Here is a 27,113-nt window from a genome sequence, read left to right as displayed (position 1 = left end):
TCCTTCCCCATGACGTAAGAGTCAATGTTACGGGGTAAGAGCGGGGTACTTCCCGCAAAATGACGTACCCTTACGTCATAGGGATAGCACAAGATCATGACAGATCTCGTGCTATCCCACAGCCAGCCTCCCTCTTCAGCAGTGGTGGTGCATCGGAGTTGCGACCCCCGCTGTTAACCCCTTCCCTTCCGCAATCTATGTAGATTGCGGCATGGGAAGGGTTCACAGAGGGAGCGTGCTCCCTCTGTGAAGTTGCCGGGCTCTCGCGATATAATCGCAGAGAGCCTGGCTGGTTGCCATGGCAACAGGACACCAGATACTGGCGTCTTGTGTTGCAGAGCCTATGATAGCTGCAAAGCGATAAGGCATGGCAGGACAGTAGCGAACAATTCACAGCAAGTTCCGCATCAAAACCACATCAGAAAAAAATGTCAAAATCTGCTCCATTGGTGAAGGCTTTTTATTAGAGATGAGCGAACGTACTCGTCCGAGCTTGATACTCGTTCGAGTATTAGCCTGTTCGAGATGCTCGTTACTCGTGACGAGCACCACGCGATGTTCGAGTTACTTTCACTTTCATCTCTGAGACGTTAGCGCGCTTTTCTGGCCAATAGAAAGACAGGGAAGGCATTACAACTTCCCCCTGCGACGTTCAAGCCCTATACCACCCCCCTGCAGTGAGTAGCTGGCGAGATCAGGTGTCACCCGAGTATATAAATCGGCCCCTCCCGCAGCTCGCCACAGATGCGTTCTCACAGAGATCAGGGAAAGTGCTGTCTTGCTGGAGTTGCTATAGGGAGAGTGTTAGGAGTATTTTAGGCTTCAAGAACTCCAACGGTCTTTCTTAGGGCCACATCTAACCGTGTGCAGTAGTGTGGAGGCTGCTTTTTGCAGTGTTGCACTTTTTTTTTTTTGTATATCGGCCGTGCAGAGCATTGCGCCCTGCAGTAATTATACATAGTCCAGGGCCAGTAGTGGTGAGGCAGGGACAGAAGACATATTTATTGAATATAGGCAGTGGGCCTTTCCAAAAACATTTGGGAAAAAAAATCTATTTGGGCTGCCTGTGACTGTCCTCAGTGTACTGGGTCTGTGCTGGGGGTAGTTGTCCTCCTAATTCATACGCAGCCAGCTAAGTGTTACAGCAGGCTTGCGCAAAATTATTTCCTGGCTCTGCTGTGCGTTCCATAAGCGAAGTCAGCCTCCAACCACAGGCCAATAAGTGGCACATTTAATTACAGCGTTCTGTTTCTGCACTACTGGTAATACAGCATGCTGAGGGGTAGGGGTAGGCCTAGAGGACGTGGACGCGGGCGAAGACGCGGAGGCCCAAGTCAGGGTGTGGGCACAGGCCGAGCCAGTGCGGTGGCCAGGGGTAGAGGCAGGGCCAGATTGAATAATCCACCAACTGTTTCCCAAAGCGCCCCCTCGTGCCATGCCACCCTGCAGAAGTCAAGGTGCTCTACGGTGTGGCAGTTTTTCACAGAGACGCCTGACGACCGACGAACAGTGGTGTGCAACCTTTGTCGCGCCAAGATCAGCTGGGGAGCCACCACCACCAGCATGCGCAGGCATATGATGGCCAAGCACCCCACAAGGTGGGACGAAGGCCGTTCACCGCCTCTGGTTTGCACCACTGCCTCTCCCCCTGTGCCCCAACCTGCCACTGAGATCCAACCCCCCTCTGAGGACACAGGCACTACCGTTTCCTGGCCTGCACCCACACCCTCACCTCCGCTGTCCTCAGCCCCATCCAGCAATGTCTCTCAGCGCAGCGTCCAGACGTCGCTAGCGCCACTATTTGAGCGCAAGCGCAAGTACGCCGCCACGCGCCCGCACGCTCAAGCGTTAAACATGCACATTGCCAAATTGATCAGCCTGGAGATGCTGCCGTATAGGCTTGTGGAAACGGAGGCTTTTAAAAGCATGATGGCGGCGGCGGCCCCGCGCTACTCGGTTCCCAGTTGCCACTACTTTTCCCGATGTGCCGTCCCAGTCCTGCACGACCACGTCTCCCGCAACATTGTACGCGCCCTCACCAACGCAGTTACTACCAAGGTCCACTAATCAATGGACACGTAGACAAGCACAGGCGGGCAGGGCCACTATATCTCCCTGACGGCACATTGGGTGAATTTAGTGGAGGCTGGGACCGAGTCAGAGCCTGGGACCGCTCGCGTCCTTCCCACCCCCAGAATTGCGGGCCCCAGCTCGGTGCTGGTATCTGCGGCGGTGTATGCTTCCTCCACTAAACCACCCTCCTCCTCCTCCTCCTCCTACGGAACCTCTGTCTTGCAATCAAGATGTGTCAGCAGCAGCACGTCGCCAGCAGTCGGTGTCGCGCGGTGTGGCAGCACAGCGGTGGGCAAGCGTCAGCAGGCCGTGCTGAAACTACTCAGCTTAGGAGAGAAGAGGCACACGGCCCACGAACTGCTGCAGGGTCTGACAGAGCAGACTGACCACTGGCTTTCGCCGCTGAGCCTCCAACCGGGCATGGTCGTGTGTGACAACGGCCGTAACCTGGTGGTGGCTCGGCAGCCTCACGCACGTGCCATGCCTGGCCCATGTTTTTAATTTGGTGGTTCAGCGCTTTCTGAAAAGCTACCCACACTTGTCATACCTGCTCGGAAAGGTGCGCCGGGTCAGCGCACATTTCCGCAACTCCAAGACGGACGATGCCACCCTGCGGACCCTGCAACATCGGTTTAATCTGCCAGTGTGCTGACTGCTGTGCGACGTGCCCACACGGTGGAACTCTACGCTCCACATGTTGGCTAGGCTCTATGAGCAGCGTAGAGCTATAGTGGAATACCAACTCCAACGTGGGCGGCGTAGTGGGAGTCAGCCTCCTCAATTCTTTACAGAAGAGTGGGCCTGGGTGGCAGACATCTGTCAGGTCCTTGGAAACTTTGAGGAGTCTACCCAGATGGTGAGCGGGGACGCTGCAATCATTAGCGTCACCATTCCTCTGCTATGCCTCTTGAGAAGTTCCCTGCAAAGCATAAAGGCAGACGCTTTGCACTCGGAAACGGAGGTGTGGGAAGACAGTATGTCGCTGGATAGTCAGAGCACCCTCATGTCTATATCTCAGCGTGTTGAGGAGGAGGAGGAGGAGCTTGAGGAGGAGGGGGAAGAGACAGCTTGGCCCACTGCTGAGGGTACACATGCTGCTTGCCTGTCATCCTTTCAGCGTGTATGGCCTGAGGAGGAGGAGGAGGATCCTGAAAGTGATCTTCCTAGTGAGGACAGACATGTGTTGCGTACAGGTACCCTGGCACAGATGGCTGACTTCATGTTAGGATGCCTTTCTCGTGACCCTCGCGTTACACGCATTCTGGCCACTACGGATTACTGGGTGTACACACTGCTCGACCCACGGTATAAGGAGAACCTTTCCACTCTCATTCCTGAAGAGGAAAGGAGTTCGAGAATGATGCTATACCACAGGGCGCTGGTGGACAAACTGATGGTAAACTTCCCATCCGACAGCGTTAGTGGCAGAAGGCGCAGTTCCGAGGGCCAGGTAGCAGGGGAGGCGCAGAGATCAGGCAGCATGTACAGCGCAGGCAGGGGAACATTCTCCAAGGCCTTTGCCAGCTTTATGGCTCCCCAGCAAGACTGTGTCACCGCTCCCCAGTCAAGGCTGAGTTGGCGGGAGCACTGTAAAAGGATGGTGAGGGAGTACGTAGCCGATCGCACGACCGTCCTCGGTGACGCCTCTGCCCCCTACAACTACTGGGTGTCGAAGCTGGACACGTGGCCTGAACTCGCGCTGTATGCCCTGGAGGTGCTTGCTTATCCTGCGGCTAGCGTCTTGTCAGAGAGGGTGTTTAGTGCGGCTGGGGGAATCATCATGGATAAGCGTACCCGCCTGTCAACCGACAGTGCAGACAGGCTTACACTCATCAAGATGAACAAAGCCTGGATTTCCCCAGACTTCTCTTCTTCACCAGCGGACAGCAGCGATACCTAAGCAATACGTAGGCTGCACCCGCGGATGCAAACATTGTTCTCTATCACCATCAAAAACGTGGACCTTTTAGCTTCATCAATCTGTGTATAATATTCCTCCTCCTCCTCCTGCTCCTCCTCCTGAAACCTCACGTAATCACGCTGAACGGGCAATTTTTCTTAGGCCCACAAGGCTCAGTCATATAATTTTTCTAAACAATTTTTATACGTTTCAATGCTCATTAAAGCGTTGAAACTTTCACCTGAACCAATTTTTATTTTAACTGGGCTGCCTCCAGGCCTAGTTACCAATTAAGCCACATTAACCAAAGCGATTAATGGGTTTCACCTGCCCTCTTGGTTGGGCATGGGCAATTTTTCTGAGGTACATTAGTACTGTTGGTACACCAATTTTTGGGGGCCCTCGCCTACAGTGTAATCCAATTAATTTTTGGCCCACCTGCATTACAGCTGACGTTACATCAGCTGTGCTGGGCACTGCAATGGGATATATTTATGTACCGTCGGTGGGTTCCAGGGAGCCACCCATGCTGTCGGTCCACACGGAGTTGTAACTACATGTGTCCACTTCTAAAGAACCCCAGTCTGACTGGGGCATGCAGTGTGGGCCGAAGCCCATCTGCATTAAACATGACATTACCTCAGCTGTGATGGGCAATGCTATGGGATATATTTATGTGCCGCCGGGGGCTTCCTGGCACCCACCCATGCTGTCGGTCCACAGGGACTTCACAATAGGGAGTTGTACCTGCCTGTGTCTATGAATTAAAAAGCCTGGTCAGGTTGGGGCATGCAGTGTGGGCCGAAGCCCACCTGCATTTAATCTGACGTTAGCTCTGCTGTCCAGGGCACTGCAATGGGATACATTTATGTACAGCGGGTGGGTCCCAGGGAGCCACCCATGCTGTGGGTGAACACGGAATTCCCATTGCGGAGTTGGGGATTCCCAGTTGTACCTTCCTGTGACTATTTAAAAAAACCGCGGTCTGACTGGGGCATGCAGACACCTTGACAGAATGAATAGTGTGTGGCACATGGGTTCCCCATTGCTATGCCCACGTGTGCAGCTCCTGATGGCGGTGGCACAGGATTATATTTCTCATTGCTTCTGTACAGCATTGTGGGCTATCGCCCTGCCCCTTTTAAAGAGGGTCGCTGCCTAGCCGTGCCAACCCTCTGCAGTGTGTGCCTGCAGTTCCTCCTCATGGCAGACGCACTTATAAATAGACATGAGTGTGGCGTGGCATGAGGGCAGCTGAAGGCTGCACACAGACAATTTGGTGTGCGCTGTGGACACTGGGTCGTGCAGGGGGGGGGTTGGGCAGCATGTAACCCAGGAGAAGTGGCAGCGGAGTGTCATGCAGGCAGTGATTGTGCTTTGTTGGAGGTAGTGTGGTGCTTAGCTAAGGTATGCATTGCTAATGAGGGCTTTTCAGAAGTAAAAGTTGTTGGGAGGGGGGGGGCAACTCTTGCCGCTATTGTGGCTTAATAGTGGGACCTGGGAACTTGAGATGCAGCCCAACATGTAGCCCCTCGCCTGCCCTATCCATTGCTGTGTCGTTCCCATCACTTTCTTGAATTGCCCAGATTTTCACACAAGGAAACCTTAGCGAGCATCGGCGATATACAAAAATGCTCGAGTCGCCCATTGACTTCAATGGGGTTCGTTACTCGAAACAAACCCTTGAGCATCGCGATAATTTCGTCCCGAGTAACGAGCACCCGAGCATTTTGGTGCTCGCTCATCTCTACTTTTTATGCATATCCACAGCAGATTTCACCCTTCCAATTTTTTTTTGTGGTTTTGATGCAAAATTTTCTGCGGATCGTCCGATTGAAACATGAGCACAGACCCCAAGACCAGTTTCACACGGGTGATAACGCAGAATTATGAAGCCTGCGCTTTTCAATGGTTTCTTTCACATTTTCGACGTTTTCACTGATGTGATGTTGCATGGGGAAAAAAAAAAAACTAAACGCTGCCTACCCTATCTTTGTGCGTTCTACTCTTTTTTATTGCCCATGTTTCCCTATGGAGCCTTCATTTTATCGTATCGCACGAGCTTGCAATTTTAGTGCAATGCGATTTTTAACATTAAAGTCCTATTGTCTTTCTCGCAAGAAAACTGCAATTGACCGCAATGTTTTTGTGAAAAAAAGCATCGCTGACGCTCTATGAGAAAAACTGCAATATTGCTGCAATTTTGCGATCGCCCTTGTAAATCTAGCCTAAGGGCATGGGAAGGGGGGCCCAAGCTGAACTTCTGCACCTGGGCCCATGAGCCTCTAGTTACGCCCCTGTTCCATAGGGCACATTTAAATGAAGGGGGGGGGGGCATGTGAGCTAATGGTTAGACAAGGGGGGTAGTTTGATATGATAGGGGAGAGATTTTGGTTGGGAGCAGTATGAGGTGGGCCAGGGTTGGGGAAGATGTCCCCTGCAGCCAGAAGTAATAGGGTGGCGAGGGTGAGCAGTTGATTGGGGATTTGTGATGGTGACAATGGTGTTTCTTGGCAGTGTGAAGTGAATAGAGGCATCTGAGGAAGGTGAGAAGTGCATGGAGGCTGTGCATGGGTGAGGAGAGAAGGGACGGGCTAATGTGGATGGAGTGTATTGGGGTTGGACGTAGGAAGAGCGCATTAAGGCTCGCAGCGAGGATGGTGATGGAGGCTATAACAGAGATGAGACTCTTAAGGTGCAGGGTGTTAGTGCTGGTGGCGTCTACCTGTCTCTTGTTGCATTGAGGGGCCATATCTAGATACGTAGTTCGCTCAATTGAGCAGATGGACAGATGAGGCAGGGTGTATGTGGAGCAGGCTATTGCAGGTGATGAGTTGAGGGGGGAGAGGAGCAGTAAATTTAGAAAATGGAGCGAAAACGTAAGCATGAGCAAAGCAGTAGAGATGCGCCTGTGATTTTTATGAGGCTGTCAGTACTTGAGCAGGTCATAATTACTGTAATTATTGTCATTTTACAGCTCAGAGTAGATTCAATGGAAGTGGACCACAGGCAAAGCTGAACCTTTACACCCGGGCCCGAGGGCCTTTAGCTACACACCTGTTCCTGCCCCAACATGGTGGTGCACACAGCATGCAATATCACAGTTCAGCACAAAATATCACCCAAACAGCACTAAATAACTACCACAGTACAGCAAAAGATAATACCTTAACAGCGTCAAAAGAACTAACACAGTGCAGCACAAAATATTACCTCAATAGTGTCAAATAACTATCACAGCGCAGCACAAAATATCACCTCAATAGTGCCAACCAACTACCACAATGAACCATAAAGCATATGCTAAATAGTGCCAACCAACTACCACACTGCAGCACAAAATATCATAGAATCGTAGAATGGTCGGAAGGGATCTCCATAGTCATTGGGTCCAACCCCCTGCTCAATGCAGGATCACTAAATCATCTCAGACAGATGTCTGTCCAACCTCTGTTTGAAGACTTCCATTGAAGGAGAACTTACCATCTCCCATGGCAACCTGTTCCACTCATTGATCACCCTCACTGTCTAATATCTAATCTGTGTCTCCTCCAGCTCAGTTTCATCCCATTGCTTCTAGTCTTTCCTTGTACAAATGAGAATAGAGCTGATCCCTCTGCAGTCTGACAGCCCTTCAGATATTTGTAGACAGCTATTAAGTCTCCTCTCAGCCTTCTTTTTTGCAAGCTAAACATTCCCAAATCCTTTAACCGTTCCTCATATGGCATGACTTGCACACCGCTCACCATATTGGTAACTCTTCTCTGAACTTGCTCCAGTTTGTCTATGTCTTCTTTAAATCGGGGTCCCCAGAACTGGACACAGTGTTCCGGATGGGGAATCACAGTGGTATTGAAATCTATATACTAGGTAAATAGCCCTTCACAGATATAGATATAAAACTTAATATATTTTATTGAGTAATTTAAAACACGTGGGCTACCATATAACACTGACAAACGTAGGACTAACACAAAAATGCTAAAATATGGAACCGACCCTGGTAGGTAGGTCGTAAATAGAGATGAGCGAACGTGTTCTTCCGAGCTTGATATTCGTGCGAATATTAGGGTGTTCGGTATGTTCGTTATCCGTAACGAACACCATGCGGTGTCCGGGTTACTTAAACTTTCTTCCCTGAGACGTTAGCGCTTTTTTTTGGCCAATATAAAGACAGGGAAGGCATTACAACTTCCCCCTGCAACGTTTAAGCCCTATACCACCCCCCTGCTGTGAGTGGCTGGGGAGATAAGGTGTCCGCCTGATATGAAAGTCTGCCCCTCCCGCGGTTCGCTCTGGATGCATTCTATATGCGCTCAATGGGGCCAGCGGCAGCAGCGCTGACCCCATTGAGAACATATAGAAGACAAATCCTTCTTCTCTGGCACAGCTGTAACAGCTGTAGCAGAGAAGAACGATGTTTGCCCATTGAATTCAATGGAGCGGCAATACAGCATGTTCCACTGAATGCAATGGGCTGCCGGCGATCGCAGGATGAATGGTCGGAAAGGGGTTAAATATATAACCCCTTTCCTGCAATTCATCCAGAAATGTGTTACACTAAAAATATATACCGGCGTATAAGGCGACGGGGCGTATAAGACGACCCCCCAACTGTCACCTTATACGCCGGTAATACAGTGGAGCAAAGAATAAAAATCATTACTTACGTTTTTAGATGATCTGCGGCGCTCCTGCAGGCTGTCACTCCTTCCTGGTCCACGGCAGAGTATTGCTTTCTCCACGAAAGACTTTAAATCCCTGCCTCCAGAAGCACACGTGCCTTCAGCCAATCACAGCCAATGACAATGATGTCATTGAATGGCTGTGATTGGCTGTGTTTCTGGAGGCGGGGATTTCAAGGCTTGAAATCCGCGCCTCCAGAAACACAGCCAATCACAGCCATTCAATGACATCATTGTCATTGGCTGTGATTGGCTGAAGGCACGTGTCTTTCTGGAGGCAGGGATTTAAAGCCTTTCATAGAGAAAGCTTGTCTGCCGTGGATTAGGAGGGAGCAACAGCCTGCAGGAGCGCCGCAGATAATCTAAAAACGTAAGTAATGCTTTTTATTCTTTGCTCCACTGTATTGCCGGCGTATAAGGTGACAGTTGGGGGGTCGTCTTATACGCCCCGTCGCCTTATACGCCGGTATATATTTTTAGTGTAACACATTTCTGGATGAATTGCAGGAAAGGGGTTATATATTTAACCCCTTTCCGACCATTCATCCTGCGATCGCGGGCAGCCCATTGCATTCAGTGGAACATGCTGTATTGCCGCTCCATTGAATTCAATGGGCAAACATCGTTCTTCTCTGCTACAGCTGTTACAGCTGTGCCAGAGGAGGACGATCTTTATGCTGACAGTGGGGGGGGGGGGCACTCTTGCCGCTATTGTGGCTTAATAGTGGGACCTGTGAACTTGAGATGCAGCCCACCATGTAGCCCCTCGCCTGCCCTATCCGTCACTGTGTCATTCCCATCACTTTCTTGAATTGCCCAGATTTTCACACATGAAAACCTTAGCGAGCATCGGCGAAATACAAAAATGCTCTGGTCGCCCATTGACTTCAATGGGGTTCGTTGTTCGAAACGAACCCTCGAGCATCGCGGGAAGTTCGTTCCGAATAACAAACACCCGAACATTTTGGTGTTCGCTCATCTCTAGTCGTAAAGGATAGCTGATCCCCTGTTTACCTCAGGGAAGCTAAATCGATAGAGTGTTTTCACTTAAAGATGTTATTAGAACGTTTTAATTAATGAAGTACGAAACTTTGAGGTACCGCTTTTGCAATAAAAAATGAGGAATCTTGAATGGTTGTGGAACCCTGATATGGTCCGATATTATCAAGATATTTACCCAATTCTTATTCTAGAAAAGTGGGTGCTGATGTTAAAGTGTTTGTGCGGTACAGTAGATCGTATACTGCGCAGTACCCCAATATTATATCGGACTATTAGGGGTCGGCTCCCCATACCCTCTATTAGGGGAACCACCGCATCAACCCACACAACCTTCTGAAGCGAATGCATTATCGCTTACTTGCTAACAAAAGTCCCTCGTATGAATGTGCATAAATAGGAGCTAGATATTAGCGGTCTTGATACCCCTTTGGTAAATAAACCAATTATCCAAGTGGCAATCAGAGATTAGGAGGAGTTAATTGAAGGTGGCATTACCATTGGGCCCCACCGTAAAACAATTAGAGACTATCGACTACCTTTTTAGTCACTAACCCTGGTGACTGGCGTGTATAAGTACGACTACTTTAGTCACTAACCCTGCTGACTGGCGTTTACAAGTACGACTACAATACATCTGTTTGTGGTGATTATCACCTCTGCTCCTGAAGAACTGTCCCAGACCAGGACAGAGAAACGCGTTGAGCACTCTTACATGTTTAAGCACCCCTATACGGTCTACTGTACCGCACAAACATTTTAACATCAGCACCCACTATTCTAGAATAAGAATTGGGTAAATATCTTGATAATATCGGACCATATCAGGGTTCCACAACCATTCAAGATTCCTCATTTTTTATTGCAACAGCGGTACCTCAAAGTTTCGTACTTCATTAATTAAAACGTTCTAATAAGATCTTTAAGTGAAAACACTCTATCGATTTAGCTTCCCTGAGGTAAACAGGGGATCAGCTATCCTTTACGACCAACCTACCAGGGTCGGTTCCATATTTTAGCATTTTTGTGTTAGTCCTACGTTTGTCAGTGTTATATGGTAGCCCACGTGTTTTAAATTACTCAATAAAATATATTAAAGGGGTTGTCCCGCGAAAGCAAGTGGGGTTATACACTTCTGTATGGCCATATTAATGCACTTTGTAATGTACATCGTGCATTAATTATGAGCCATACAGAAGTTATTCACTTACCTGCTCCGTTGCTAGCGTCCCCGTCTCCATGGTGCCGTCTAATTTCAGCGTCTAATCGCCCTATTAGACGCGCTTGCGCAGTCCGGTCTTCTCCCTTCCGAATGGGGCCGCTCGTGCCGGAGAGCTGCTCCGTGTAGCTCCGCCCCGTCACATGTGCCGATTCCAGCCAAACAGGAGGCTGGAATCGGCAATGGAGCGCACAGAGCCCACGGTGCACCATGGGAGAAGACCCGCGGTGCATCGTGGGTGAAGATCCCGGCGGCCATCTTACTAAGGTAAGTAAGAAGTCGCGGGAGCGCGGGGATTCGGGTAAGTACTGGACGTTTTGGGTTTTTTTACCCCTGCATCGGGTTTGTCTCGCACCGAACAGGGGGGGGCTATTGAAAAAAAAAAAAACGTTTCGGCGCGGGACAACCCCTTTAAGTTTTATATCTATATCTGTGAAGGTCAGTATTCGGGATGAGGTCTGACCAAGGAGAGGCAGAGCGGGATAATGACCTCACGTGATCTAGACTATATGCTTCTCTTAATACATCCCAGAATTGTGTTTGCCTTTTTTGCTGCTGCATCACACTGTTGACCTATGTTCAGTCTGTGATCTATTAGTATACCCAAGTATTTTTCACATGTGCTGCTGCTTAGCCCAATTCCTCCCATTCTGTATGTGCTTTTTTTCATTTTTCTTGCCCAGATGTAGGACTTTGTAATTCTTATTAAATACCATTCTGTTAGTCGCTGCCCACTGTTCAAGCTTTTTTAAGCCTCTCACTCTCTTCTATAGTGTTATCTATCCCTCCTAGCTTTATCTTGTCAGTTTCCCCTCAATTCCCTCCTCCAGATCATTTATAAAAATGTTGACCACCACTGGGCCGAGGAAGAAAAAGAATAGGCCCCCTTAGGAAAACCAGGATACAAATTGGATTGGAAAGGGTTAACATACTCTTCCAATTGGATGTGCAGCCATTTTATGACCACTCTTTGAGTACGATCACTCAGCCAGTCGTGAATCCACCTAACAGTTGCCTTGTCAATCCCATATTTGGTCATTTTTTTCAATAAATATGGTGTGAGATACTTTGTGAAATGCTTTACTAAAGTCAAGATACACTATATCTACCGCATTTTTCTGATTAACCCAGGTGGTGATTAGATAGATTACATAAATAATATCTATTCTCAAGGCCAATTTACACGAAACAATTATCGCTCAAAATCCATCAAACTGTGGCATATGAGCAATAATTGTTGCGTGTAAATGCTGCCATCATTCAGTCTTCGCCCTTTGTTTAGCCAGAGAGAAGATAACAGGGACTGCACGCTGTGTTCTGCACGGGAGTCAGAGGTGACATTGTATTCAGCCCGTGCGAGAACAAAGGAGCTGTGTGCAGAGTTCAGGCCATATGCCGTGCTCTGCAAACAGCTCCCAAAGGCCCTTTTACATGCAAATGAAGCTAATAAAGTGTTAATGGACATTAGTGTCCATTAACACTTTATTAAAAATGATAGCTAAAACTGCCAATCTTTCAATCGTTTGAAAGATTGTCTTAGCGTGTAAACGGGCCATTAGGTACTTCATGGATTAAGTAATTATTTATATACAGTGTAAGGTCATGTTCACACGGGGGATTATGCTGTGGATTTGATGCGGAAATCTTGCTAATTCTGCATCAAACACATGACAAATCCTGGTCAAGAAAGTGTTCAATGGATTCCTATTGAAATCTACAGTCTACCCTATGCAGCACAGATTTTTTTTTGTCATACGTGGATTTGAAATCCGCGTGCAGAAGAAATGATAGGTCACTTGTTGACGTACAGTCTAACATGACAGGCAGTATGACACTCAGAGGTAGCATGCATATATGTAGATCACACAGGATCCACCATTCACAATAGGGGATGTCACAGCACACCTCCTCCCCTCCCTGCATACTGATCACTGAGCCTAATACTAGTCTGATACTTCCCGATCATTAGGGGAAGCTTTGTAGCAGTCACCTCACTAACATCACAGGCAGGATTACACTGAGAGGAAACCCCTATATGTAGATAACGCAGGATCCACCATTTACAATAGGTACAAGCTGTGACCATCTACTCCCCCCTCCCAGGAAAACGACCCCTGCAGGTCACAGGTCATGCCTAGAACAGTCTCCCATATAAGTCAATGAATCCCCTCCTCTCCATTGTGTAAATGGCCCATGAGGCTGCTGTAAAGCATATCTTCTAAATGCTCTTAAATGTAGCTCAACAAAGATTACAACCCCCATAGTCATGTACAGACAGCGATATAAAAAGTTCTACAATTAGAAATTAAAACAGATTAGAAAAAAGAAAAATTTCTTCTAAAAGCCTCATGTCCAACGCACACGCTGATTTTTCATACGGATTTCCGCAGCAGATGCACTGCGAGACATCATTAAATTGTTTTTTTTATTGCTTGCGGGAGATCGCGGATTGCGGTTTTTTTCTGTGCACATGTATGCAGATGTACTGCAGATCATCCGCGCGGAAAAAATTTGCAACCCCACCTCCCAGCCTTTTCCCCACCTCCCTTATTGATTTTAACCTTCAAATCCACAGTGAATCCGCAAATGTATTTGTGGATGCACTGCAGATCATAAACTACTATAGAGATGAATGGAGCATATTTGCGCATGATCTGCGGTAAATTGGAGCATGCTGCAATTTATTATCTGCGTGTGACATCCGCAGTTCAAATGAAAAAAAATTTGCAGGTGTTAAATGAAGTGCGGACGCCCAATGCTTCCCTATGGGTGGCTTGATTTGCGGATGTCACGCGCGGGTGTCATGTGCGGATTCCGCAAACCTAATCCGCCCGTGAACATCTGGCTTAACATTTTTTGGGAGATATAGTCTCTTTAAATGAGTATTCCTGCCTTTTTTTAACTGATACCCTATCCCCTAAATAGGTAGTCAGTAACTGATGGACGGGGGTCCACCTCTCGAGACGTCCATCTGTCAGCTGATCATCCAGCTCTCTGTCTTCACTTTCACTGAAATCAATGGGAGTAACACGCGTCACCTAGACTTCCTGCTCAAGCACACGGTCAGGACATCACGTTCTGTCCTAAGCAGAAAGTGTAAGAACAGCGCTGCGCTCCCATTAATTTCAGTGGTAGCGAAGCCAGTTCTCGGACATCCTTCTCTGGCAACTGATGACAATGTCTGGAATGCTGCACTGGGCAGCAGGCTGGACATTTAGCTGATGGACAGAAGATCCAAGCGGCTGACCCGATCTATCAACTACTGATGTTCTATCAAAGGGATAGGTTATCAGTTAAAAAAAACCTGGAATATCCCTTTAAAGGGGTTGTCTACCCTCTTTTCCAGAAGATGGGTCATCAGTAGTTGATGGATGAGGTCTACCATTCGTGACCTCCATCCATCAGCTGACCGTTCGGCCAGTGCAGCCAGACGCTGTGATCAGTGGTTAGGACAGGAAATGGAGGCACCAGCTTCACTCCAGGAGAGGAGTAGGACATTGAGTAGCAGCAAGATTCTCCATTGTTTTAAATGGGAGTGAGGCCGGTGCCCGCACTTCCTGCCCCGTCCGCTGATGACAACGTCGGGGTCCATTAAATATTAGCTCGTAGGACTAGTATTTAATGGACCCCTGGCCATTAAATACTAATGACATATGCAGAGGATAGGTCATCAGTAGATTTCAGCCTTAGTTTTCAACTAAATCTGTGTTGGATTTTTCTAACGTGAATTTCATCCATGTGAACATACCCTTAAATGTAACCATTTTTCTAATTGTAACATGTTTTTGTGTTCGGATATAGAAATATAAGTAGTCTTCTGGTGTTGTCTTCATATTTTTCTACAGATCCATATGTGAAAGTGTCCCTGCTTTGTGATGGACGTAGACTGAAAAAGAAGAAAACAACTATAAAAAAGAATACCTTAAACCCTACATATAATGAGGCCATTATCTTTGATATCCCACCGGAGAGCATGGACCAAGTCAGCCTACTTATCTCAATTATGGATTATGATAGGTAAATAGCATTATTGATATTAGCTACTTATGAAAAAGCTCGGAGCTTTAAGCAAGTCTGAAAAATTCAAGTAAAGCTTTTTAGCAATAGTTTTTGGAATAATCTCTCTCTCTCTCATATCTGTCTATTTATCTATTTAGCATCTACTACAATAGACATACTTGTTATAAAAGTTCTATATTCTTTGCAATTTAGAACCATAGGTTATGTACAGTAAATTTGTATTATACTATCTGAGATCTTAAAGCACAGTTCCTAGGCTTCAAGCAAATAGATGCAGGAGGCCATGGATAAAAGGTAGTTTTTACACTGTTCACTGGAGAACACACCCAATAGGCTGACATTTCCCATTTTCCCCAGCTCACTTTTTAGCTTTACTGTGTAGACTGGGACAGGAACAGTAGAAAGCTGGGATTATTGAAACATGAAAACTTTATATAGACAGTGCAGAAGGATGCAGGTGTCTCCAATATGATACAAACAAGAATGGTTTATTTCTCTCATAGAGGCACAGCACAAGATTGTAATTGTTACAGAATGTAGAAGAGGCACATAGCATGATGGTTTTACTCACAGCAGGTGGGCACAGTCTCTCAAGCAATAAAACAGCAGAATAGTTGCAGCAAACTTGTACAGACTCTTTTGAGGTTTAGGCCTCTTTCACATGGGTGACAGTGAGATCGCCGTGAGAAAATTCTAGTGATATCGCATAAGTGCTCTGTGCAATATCACATCTGTGCTCTGTGCGATATCGCTGCGTTTTCTCACAGCAATATCATGATTTTGTGTTACTACATAGTCGTGCGACTTTGTAGTGCTCTTTTGCCAGGATTTTTTTGGGGGGGTGGGGGTTGGGGGGTTTGAAATATAAGAAACTAAGCCCATGCTCCAGGAACTGTGTGTCCAGTTTCACCTAATATGCAGCTTGAAAAAGACCTTGAAAGGTCGAAACGTTGTCTTGCCATTTTAAGATGAAACAATAAAGTCTGTGTTTTTCTATGACGCTGTGAAGCACCATTTATATGCTGCCGCCTTCTCTGCCTACATAATTATTCATTTATTGGTTGAAGATCCACAACCTGTTTGGTGGCTTTGCATATTTTGTCGCTTTTTTGACACAATTTTTTCTCCCTCCCTACCTTGACTTGCTCAGTTGGGGTTATTTTGAGTGCTGCTGGCTTGTTTGGTTGTAGACTCAATCACCACTGTGGCTCTCACACAATCTCTGAGTGCTTCCCGCTGCAGGACCAGTTTTATGGACTTCTCTGCTCTTCAATCTTCAACCACCCCTGTAGGCATTCACTGTTTCACAGTTCACCAGTGTGCTTCTTAGTGGTTGTCTAGGCTCACACGGTTGTCCCAGTCTCCAGCAGTTCTCACTATCACTCATGTGCTTGCAACGTACATACTATCCAGAGGCACCAAAAACAGTTATATGGACAAGCCTCAACTGATACTGTGGCGCAACACATCTAGAGTTGTAATGTCTACTAGTAAGTAAAAGGCAGGTCACCAGGCAATATTCTTCTGACAGACATCTCCTCCTGCAAGATGGCATCCCGGAAGACCGTTCCCAGTGTCATCAACCAACACAGGAATTGTTACATTGTTGAGACACAGACTCCTCAACTGCTAGTACAGAATGCCAAGGGCTGCCCGGGCACTGTGGGTACATGACAATTACAGTATAATACACTAATGATCATTATCAACCCGACATATTGTACAATGGGTAACACAACAAACTTCAATTTTGTAGGTGGACAAGTATGTAACTTGCAATTTAACCTCCTTACCAACTTTTTGTTTGTTTGTCTTGTTTAAAAATAAAGTATTTACAAATACATTTACTTAGCAAAAATAAAACTTAACTTTTGTTAATTGTTTCTGAAATGGCCCTATTGCAAATGTTTAATATATATTTTTTCTTTGTTTATCTTCCACTTCCATTTAGGGTTGGGCATAATGAAATTATTGGAGTGTGTCGAGTTGGTAATAACACAGAAGGCCTTGGAAGGGATCACTGGAATGAAATGCTGGCATATCCTCGTAAGCCTATAACACACTGGCATCCACTGGTAGAAATGAAAAAGTCATTCAAAGAGGTTTGTTTTGTACCTTAAACTGTATGTTTCACATGATGTGTAATGTCTGAGACTATGGGATAATGTAAAGTCTGAACTTCATCTGACTTTTCTACAATGTTCACTTAGCACTATACATTTACAATATTCTCCCCCAAAATGCCCTCCTGAGCTGCATCTCTCCTTACCTGTGGTGCATGCCAGCGGCCTCTTAAAGAGCCAGTACTGGATAACCACCGCTGTTTTGAAGCAATGCTCTTGTACCCCAAGCTTTATAAGGACCTATCCACCATCTTTCTTTGCATGAATAATTAAGTTCATTTTATTCTTAAACTCTGTGAAGGTGTGCAGTTCCTGTCTTGTTTGTTACCAACCCAACTTGTCTATTTGACTATGTCTATTTGTTTGCTACTTGTCCTGAACTCTGTCTTTCTGATGATTACAAACTAAGGCCTCGGTCAGACGGGCGGTTTTTTTCATTTATTTATTTTGATTTCAATTTTTCCTGGGACTTTAGATGTAGGGTTTAGTTTATTCAAAAGACTACTGCAGATAGAAACTACCTAGTATAACCTGCACAGCATCTGGGTATCTTTAAAACCATTTAACCCTTTATGGCTATATCTGTGCCTAAATCTTTAGATGCAGAGTTTTGCTTTATCTAGAAGTTTACTGCAGCTAGAATCTACCTATAATAACCCGCACAGCACCATAGTGTCCCAGGTAGTTATCTTACCCCGTAACGGCTATATTAGCCCCAGGCTTATTATCCCGGGCTAATTTATCTGTTTGAGACTAGACCATATTCTGAGAGTAATCTGATAACTATCACGATCAGATTACTCCTTTCTGCTTATGTCTTGGACACAGTTTGTCTGTGAAGACGATCATACAATTAACTGGCTCTGGTCTTAGAGCCACTTCCAGACAGCTGTATATTCGAGTCTGAGTTGTCTGGCTCTATTCTTCCAGACACCCCTGAATTCTCGTCAAAACAATTGTGCTAGCCATAACCCAGTACACTACTGGTATAGCGTATTGATACCCCTGAGGAACCCACCAAGTGGGTGAAACGCGTAGCGTAACGCTGGTTAACGCCTAAATGCGTGTCAATTCTATTTTATACATGACACACAACTAACAGGACTGACTATTTTAGTCACGTTTGTTGATCAATAATCTACACAGGTCGAGTCTTAGTGCTTTACTTTGACTTTGCGGGCTGAGCGGTACCGGTTGACTCTAACCCGATTGGTCTCCATCTATGTGTGGCAAATGCTCTCATTATCGTCTTATACGATTTATTAATTGTTTGTTTTGTTTTTCTCTTTTCCTTATTTTAGTTATTTCTAATAAAAGTTACCTTTTAATATTATTAGCTTTACGGTCCATACAGTTAAGTCTTTCTCAAGTTTATACTTGGACCTATACTGCCTTTGTAAACTCATTCTAACAGCTGTGGCAGAGAAGAATGATGTTTGCCCATTGAATTCAATAGAGCCGGCAATACAGCCGACTCCATTGAAAGCAATGGGCTGCCGGCGATCGCACGATGAATTTTCGGGAAGGGCTTAAAAATATAAGCCCTTCCCTGAAATTCATCCAGAAATGTGTAAAAAGTAAAAAAAAATATATACTCACCTTGTCCCGGCAGACGGAGTTCAGCCGCGGCTGGCCGGCAGTTCTCCTGAACTGCTATGAGTAGTATTCAGCAGCTGAATGACAGCTGAGAGCTGCCCCTGATTGGTCCCTGCACTGAGCCAATCAGAGGCAGCACTCACTCACCCATTCATGAATTCATGAATGGGTGAGTGAGAGCTGCCTCTGATTGGTGAGGGCTGTGACCAATCAGAGGCAGCCCATTCAGCAGGCGGGGATTTTAAATCCCTGACTGCTGAATACTACTCACAGCAGTTCAGGAGAACTGCCGGATGGCTACGGCTGAACTCCGTCTGCGGGACAAGGTGAGTATATTTTTTTTTTTTACTTTTTACACAGTTTTGGATGATTTTCAGGGAAGGGCTTACATTTTTAAGCCCTTCCCGAAAATTCATCCTGAGATCGCCCGCAGCCCATTGCTGGCTCCATTGAATTTAATGCGCTGGACAGCGCTGCACTGCTCCGGCCCGTTTCTAATGAAACGCGGCTAGGAGCAGATTTTTCGGGCAATTTTTCAGCCCCGGTCACGCGATTTGCGGATGCGCATCCGTCATGCGATCCGCAAATCGCGTAAAAAAAATGCCCGTGTGACCGAGGCCTAACTCTGCTTGCCTGGACCTGTGCCTTGTCCACTTAGAATTCTTGTCTGCTTCCTTGGTACCATGTATTGGTGACTTCAGCTCATCCATGTATGTATTTGCCAACAAATACTACTATGGGGAAAGCAGCCCGGAAATTCCCTGTGAGAAAGTCTATATCACTTTGCAGGGGTTAGGGGTCAAAAACTCACAATCCCTAAAGTCCCATTTACACAAAGATGATTGCTCGAAATTCGCTCAAAAGATAACTTGAACAGCAGTTTTGAGCGATCATTTTGCATTAACTACTAAGTAGCTACTTAGTAGCTTATTAGCGTGCAAATGAAGTCTTTCACTGAATGCAGATAACAGCTGGAGGTCTGTTATCTGCATTCAGCTCCATTGTTCTTGAGCGGGATAGCTGCTGAAAGAATACTATCAGCGGTATCCTGCTGAGAACTCAGCGTGCGGTCCTGATAGGACACATTGCTGACTTCAAGTAGGCTTGAAGTCAGCAATGAACAAATAGTGCATGAAAAGTGCATGATGGCAGCGCTTTTAGACGCAGCGATTATCACTGAAAAGATGGATTTTGAGCAAGTTTTGAGCGATAATCGTTGTGTTTAAATGGGCCTTTAGATTCCGCTCTCTCGATTAGCCCAAAGCCAAATCTATTAGAGGCCCATTTGGGTCTACAGCACCATCTCTCTTTGCCTTGTGTCAAGGTCATCATCTTAAAAACATGTTTACTAGCAGAATCTGTTTTTCGAATAGAGCACACTTCTCTATAGTCCTTAATAATCCTCTCATTCAGTAAATTAGTGTCTAGTGTTTCTATGTGCAGTTCAATGACTTATTTGTTCATAAGATTTTCTATGTATCTGCCTTTGTTGACTTGCAGACTGAATTTAAAAACGCAAGAATTCACTGCACATAATTGAGACGAACTTCATTTGAAGTACCCTACAATGTTCCAGAAGAGCTTGTTTACATGAAATGTTAAGAGTTTTAACATTTATGGCCAATAATACAACTAAAATGCTGAGCTGTAAATAAAATAAAGCAGCCTACAATATAACTTGGAAATAATTGAGATTTCCCTAAGAATGGTTATTGGTTAGAGATGAGCGAACGTGCTCGGCCACGCCCCTTTTTCGTCCGAATACCGCGATTTCCGAGTACTTCCGTACTCGGGCGAAAAAATTCGGGGGGCGCCGTGGCGGCACGGGGGATAGCAGTGGGGAGTGGGGGGGAGAGGGAGAGAGAGAGGGCTCCTCCCTGTTCCCCGCTGCTACCCCCCGCACCGCCACGCCTCTCCCCGCCCCCCGGCGCCCTCCGAATCTTTTCACCCGAGTACTTAAGGACTCGAAAATGGCGGTACTCGGGTGCGTAAGTACTCGAAACGAGTACGCTCGCTCATCTCTATTATTGGTTAAAGTGGTTTTCCAGACACAAAATGGAAATTCCGAAAATGCTAGGAGGTACATCTAAGTAGCCACAATGTGTACCTTTTATCTACCACTCTGGACTCTTCTTTGTCCTGTGCTTCTGCCAATCTTCTATGCATCACTTCTACAGTAAATACAGCAACAGGCTGTTACCTACAACTTCCAGCATGCATTGAGCTTGTCTATTGCCCAGCGCTGTAGCTCCGCCCCCAGCTCACAGGTCCTACAACTTACTAGCAATAGCCTCCCTCTCATTTCGGTGGCCTGAAAAAACCTGCTGAAGCAGACAAACCGGATCTTCCAACACTCTGAGCTGCACATGAGCAATAAAGCGCAGTACTTCCACCCCTGTACACTCCTGTTCTCCCATCATGCACTGCTCACAGGATGTTAGAAGCTATGGACAAGGGGAAGAAATAGTAAATGTGGACAAGATGTCAGAGGAAGTGGAGATATTTTTTAGGTGGAGAGTCGCGTGGCTTAGATAAAAAATGAAGAAAGTAGCTAGACCAGGTATAGTGAACCTATTACAGAATGGCTTATTGTGATGACGTACATTAGAATTCTTACCAGAGTGATGGCTAGTCCATCTGGCCCAATCCTATGAAGAGTTACTGTAGCAAAACTTGCTAAAAAAGATAATGCTAGCTATGATAAAAAGGTGTCACAACAAACAGTGCATCGCCATAGCCCTGCTTTTGAAAATGTATATTAAAACTTTTGTTTTGCAGTGTAACTGTCAGGACTGAGGTCTGGGATACTGGAAGTCCCTAAAACTGCCCGCAACCTCTATCCCAACCTACTTGCCTCCCAGGGCTAACTCCCAGGGTGACAACTGGGGGACGGTCCCTGCACTAGCTAGGGAAGCAGGACATGGGGACAGACAACAACAAACACAGGGACAAACAAAAACGAAGGCAAGTCAGACGGTCCGGGTCAGCAACAGGAGGGTATGCGGTACAAAAGGGTAAGGCTGTAGGCAAATCAGGTCCAGAAAGCAGAGAGTCAAAACCAGGAGTCAAACAGGAGTCAAGCAAGAAAACGGGGGTGCAGCTGAAAGAACAAACTAACACTGGCAAGGGAAACACACACAGACAGGGTTTAAATACTGTCAGAGCTCCCGCCCCAGCAGCTGATTAGGGCTGGGGGCGGGGAGTCTGACAGCAACTCAGAACACCTAGCCACACTGGGGAACCTGCCCCGATCCCTGCAGGAGGCAGCGACTGAGAATCGTGCTAGATTGCCATGGTGCCGAGGACGCGGGGTGGCACCCGCCACGTCCCTAGCCACCCAGCGGCGAGGAGGAGTCCAGTGGCCAGGGGAGGTAACTAGGACCGGGGCTCCCGTGCGACACACAGCAGCCGCCTGGGTGACAGGACCAGCAGTGAGGGCACCAAGGACCCGCGAGCTGCCGGTCCTGACAGTAACTTTGCATTGCCACCTCTAATTGATGTGTGCATGTGTGAGCGCACACAATTTGTGCCCTAGGTGAAAAAGCGCCAAGCTACAAAACTGCCAAGTACAGCCTCTGCAATATGCCCTCTCTGAAAACTTGGATGCCTGTCTCCCTCTGCACACTGTGATCTGCTGTGTACAACCTCCTCCTTTTTCCATCTCTATCACTGAGAGAAGGGACAGCTATAGGCACCGTTACACAGGACGACTTGGGCACAATAGTGCCAGACAACCATCCCAGCGACTATTGCGCCTGTGCCTGTGAATGGAGGCAGAGCAGCCAGGGATCATTCCGACCCACCTGCTCCATTCTCAGGAAACGGGCAGTTGCTCAAAGATTGAGTGACTCCTGTTTACACGACCCGACACTCGCTTGGTTTTTAGACAAGCTAAGCACCAGGTGACGTCGACAAATGAGCCATTTCTTGCTCAGTGCCCAGCCGTTTGTACGCAGGATGAATATCGCCAGAATTTGCTGTTTCCAATGATAATCCGGGTGATAATCACTCTATGCCAAGGTACTTTTACACAATCAGAAGCAATGCAGATGTATGTCAGAGCCAGCAGAAGAACCAGCTAGGTGAAAGAGTTAAACAGACTACAGCAGCTAAACAGTAGGGAATTTTTTAATGAAGACTATTGATTTTGTATTTACAAAACATATGAATAATAAAAAAATCTATGCCAAGGTGTCCACCTGACATTAACCCCTTAGTGACCAAGCTTTTTGTTTTCCTTTTTATCCATTGATCTAACTGTATGAGGGCTTGTTTTTTGCAGGACAAGTTGTATTTTTCAATGGTACTATTTAATGTACTATATAATGTACTACAAAACTTTAAAAAAAATTAACTGGAGACAAATGGGAAAAATATGACAGCCCACAATCTTTCGGTTTGTCTTGTTTCTACGGCGCTCAAACTGCAACAAAAATGACATGATAACTTTATTCCATGGGTTAGTACGATTAGTATGATACCAAACTTATATAGTTTTTTTGCTGTACTACTTCTAATTTTTTTTTAAAGATATTTAATTTTTTTAAATTATTTTCTGCCGCCATCTTCTGCACACAATAACTTTTTGGTTTTTCTGTCGACATAGTTGTGTGAGAGCTCATTTTCTGTGGTATGTCCTGTAGTTTCCGTTGGTGCCATATTTGAATACATATGACTTCTTGATCACTTTTTATTACATTTTTTTCTTGGAAACAGGGTGACCAAAAAATGCATTTCTGGAGTTCTTTATTATTTTTTTTTAGTCGACGTTCACATTTTAGGGTAAATAATGCATTACTTTGATAGATTGGACTTTTACGGATGGAGTGACACCAAATATGAAATTTTGTTTTATTATTTAGATTCTTTTTATGTAAATATGGCAAAAGAGTTTTTTTTAACTTTTATTACTTAAAAAAAAAAAATAATTAGTAAAATTTTATGGTTCTTATTTTTACATTTTCTTTTAGTCCTCCTAGGGAACCACAACCAGCGATGCTTTGATCGCTCCTGCAGTATAATGTAATGCCATAGCATTACATCATACTACAATCAGACAGGCAGCCTATCAAGCCAACCTGATGCCCTACAAAGACGACCACTGATAGATACATGTCTGCCATGCCTAATGGGATATCCAGGCCTGACATTATGGCTTCATAGACTGGGGTTATTGCAAATATTGCAATTGTGTTATAGCAAAAAAAACAGATAAAAATATTGAATGCATATAGATGGCACTGTATAACCAGGTGCCTACAGCAATATTAGCTATTTCCAATCTCTTAGTTTCCTAACGAATTATTGTATTTTTCAAGTCATTTTTGCACTTTTACTATTTCTGAGTTTCTTGATGTCTTGTCATAACTGTATATTGGCGTTCCTTATATTTTAAACATGTTGATAAGTATATAACTCTGGTATGAGTTTTCAGTGACATTTTTAACCACCAAATGAATAAAGCGTATTGACTTGGATAGAATTTCACCCTATGGCTCTCAACAGTGACAGGCAATTTAAAATGATGTTTCAAAAAATCTAACAAATGTGGTTCTTTCAGGATAGCGAGAGAACATTTCCCGATGAAATAAAAATACATTTCTTCTAAATATAAAATCCTTGAGTTGATCATCTGTGTAAAGATCTTAAATATTTCATTAGGACATTTCTGAACAATACTGCTGAAAATATATTTTCTTTTATAAATCTGTATTGAGTTATCCAACTTCATACTGTCATGGCTCAATGCCCACGACAGGGCCGTAGTATACCAGCCGCGAGGCAGAAACGGACTGGCGGTAACAGGTCAGTCCGAGCCACGTTATGACACATGTTTGATTGTACATTTGTTATCTCCTTGGGTTCCCCCATAGTTGATAAAGGGTCATTGAGAATCCTAAGTTAAAATTCCCATAGGTGGTTTGTGTTTTCCTCGGCTGACCAATCTATTTGAGAGGGGGTTTATATATTTCAACCCCTGTTCTCACTAGTTGCTGTTGTGGTGTTTTACGCGGGACCTACAGGTGTTTATTTGTCCTGTCTGAACATTGCTTTGTGTCTGTGCTGGGAGCAGTGCATAAACGCTCAGCACGGACGTAACACATCCACATTGAATTCATGAATAACACAAGACAAAACATAGGCACAGAGGTTATTATTCCTTATACCACCTAACTCCCCCCCCCCCCCCCCCCCACAATCGAACATTATCATCACACATAGGGGGAAGCAAAAAAACAGGATGATAATGGCTTGGTCCTTAAGGTGTTAATTATTTGGCAGACAGCGCCATTTTAAGTAGTACTACATCCTGCACTTTTGATGTATGGAGCTTATTAGATGCTATATGAAAATGATTCTAATAAATACATCTAGCTGCTGAGCCCCAATCAATCTTCTAAACACCTGCTTCATGCTTATAAGATCTCATCAGTGCAAAGTGAGGTTTGAGTCTTGAGGTTGAAGAAAGAGAACCGCAGTGTTTCATATCTCTTTCGCATCTTACACATCTACGTAAATTGTTTCTTGATTCGGGAGGGGTATTGTTTCTCCCTAAAGGAGTTTTCCGTGGAAATACTATTGACGACCTATTGTCTGGATAGGTCATTAGTAGTTGACCGGCCGGGGTCCACAGCTAGTGACCCCAACCGATCAGCTGTGCGAGTGCATGCTGTCAGCTCCGCAATAACAGAGGTCGGAGCGGAAGCCTCTGCGCCAAGCCTCCATGTAGTGGCTGGCGCTAGTAAGTGCAGACACAGCTCTCATTGAAATCAACGCAAGCTGTGCCTGCAGTAACAAGCGACGGCCACTACATGGGGGGGCTGGACGCTGATCGGTCAGGGTCCCGAGCGGTTGACCCCGGCTGATCAACTATTGATGACCTATCCAGACGATAGGTCATCAATAGTATTTCCACGGAAAACCCCTTTAAGGACAGCATCTAGAAGGTGAGTGAGGAAACTTATAAGGCCATCCATGCTTCTTTGAGAAATATGCAAATAAGGATGATAGAACAATACCTCTATAGTGCCACCTTTGGGAAGGCAGCGTTCATGCAAGTCAATGTTAGACTCTTTATACAAGTCTTATAACATTGACTGGGTATTGAAAACCAAAAGCCAGAATAACCATACACAGACAGCTGTTTCGGGGTGATTACCCCTCCTCAGTGTGCAGTAGGTTTCTGGCTTGGCTAGTGAGAGGTCTATGATTGTTTCTTGATACTAATATGTCCTTTTCTTTTCACAGTGGCAAGGTCGAGCAGCTAGTTTTGACAGTCAGGGTTCCTGCCCTTCTCCTAAACCTCCACCTACTCCGTGAGAAGAAACCACACTCAATGCCTGAATTTTTGCACCAACTTCCAGACTTGTTTGAGAATCCTGCAGAAGATGTCTCAGCTCCTTAACAGCAAGTCATAAAACCAATAGGTCAAATGGTCTTTACTTGACGTTCAAGAAGAGTGCAGGAAAACGTACATATGATTTGGTTTCGTCTTGGTCTGTAGTCTCCTGAAATGTTATATTTTGATGTTTTCATGATAAAAAATGGACAACAAAATGGAGACTGAATCAGACTCAGTTAACGTGTGAATATTTGTTGTTCCGTGGGCAATGAATGTAAATTGAAATGTTCTCCGCCAGAGACCTGGGAGAATTACTGACATGGCATTAGTACTGATGTCGTTACGGTCAGCCAGGTAGACCGCTACAAAGGACTGAGGATTGCAGCAATTCCGATTTATATTCTATTCTAAAGATCTTGTATGTCCTTTATATGTGAGAACATAATCATCAACCTGTGTTGTCTTTGATGATTTTGTGTAATATGACGAGAGAAATGCTTTTACATCTTGAGCTTTGTTTATGCTTGCAATAACCCTCACAGGTAATTTACAGTACTACATTGAATTAACTTTGAACTTTTTATGGGAGTCGATCTTTTTACACCCAGCTCAATTAAATTTTAACAGTGCATTTGAATGCAATCCTTTTAATGCAAAGGTGATTCTTTACATATTACGGATCCCTATGCTGTTCTCAGGAAAAATCAATACAGACAGCAATGACAAAATGGCAATGTTCATTGTTTATGGGACATGCTGCATGTCATCTGTGGCCCTATTGCTAGTGAATGTTTTGTGGATCAGCATCTTTATCTTCTACTATTCTTCACACTGACGTATGTATGGTCTATCCACTTTATATGTGCGCTCTGCATTGAGATCTGACACCGTCTTGCTCATCCGATTATATTTAACACAAACACTAATCACTGTCTTTTTGTTCAAGCGTATATCTAGCAAACCAACATTAGATTTCACCCTACATAGACAATGAGTCGTCTACCATTAATGTTCATTCTAGTAATCTACCATGTGTGCTTAACCTACTCTTGAGCACACCGAAATGCAAGGAAACATTAACCTTTATTAAAAGAAAACTTGTAAAACTCTACATTACTGAACGCTAATTGTTTACTATAGTGCAGAATGCTATTAA

At 45.3% G+C, this 27,113-nt stretch overlaps 1 protein-coding gene across 1 annotated transcript in view; it reads left to right on the top strand.

The window, feature by feature from the left end:
* The window catches only part of SYT6 (synaptotagmin 6), a 474,646-nt gene extending 448,682 nt beyond the window's left edge, over positions 1–25,964 (top strand). Inside the window, exons 5-7 of the mRNA XM_066600083.1 lie at positions 14,722–14,893; positions 16,848–16,998; positions 25,864–25,964. Of these exons, the coding sequence (XP_066456180.1) occupies positions 14,722–14,893; positions 16,848–16,998; positions 25,864–25,935 (395 nt within the window). The 3' untranslated portion in view covers positions 25,936–25,964. The remainder of the gene's footprint in view (positions 1–14,721; positions 14,894–16,847; positions 16,999–25,863) is intronic.
* The last annotated feature ends 1,149 nt before the right edge of the window (positions 25,965–27,113 follow it).

Source organism: Eleutherodactylus coqui, chromosome 4, assembly GCF_035609145.1.
Source record: "Eleutherodactylus coqui strain aEleCoq1 chromosome 4, aEleCoq1.hap1, whole genome shotgun sequence".
Classification (NCBI taxonomy): Eukaryota; Metazoa; Chordata; class Amphibia; order Anura; family Eleutherodactylidae; genus Eleutherodactylus; species Eleutherodactylus coqui.
Note: the sequence above shows the minus strand (reverse complement) of the source record. Positions and strands in the feature narration are given on the sequence as shown.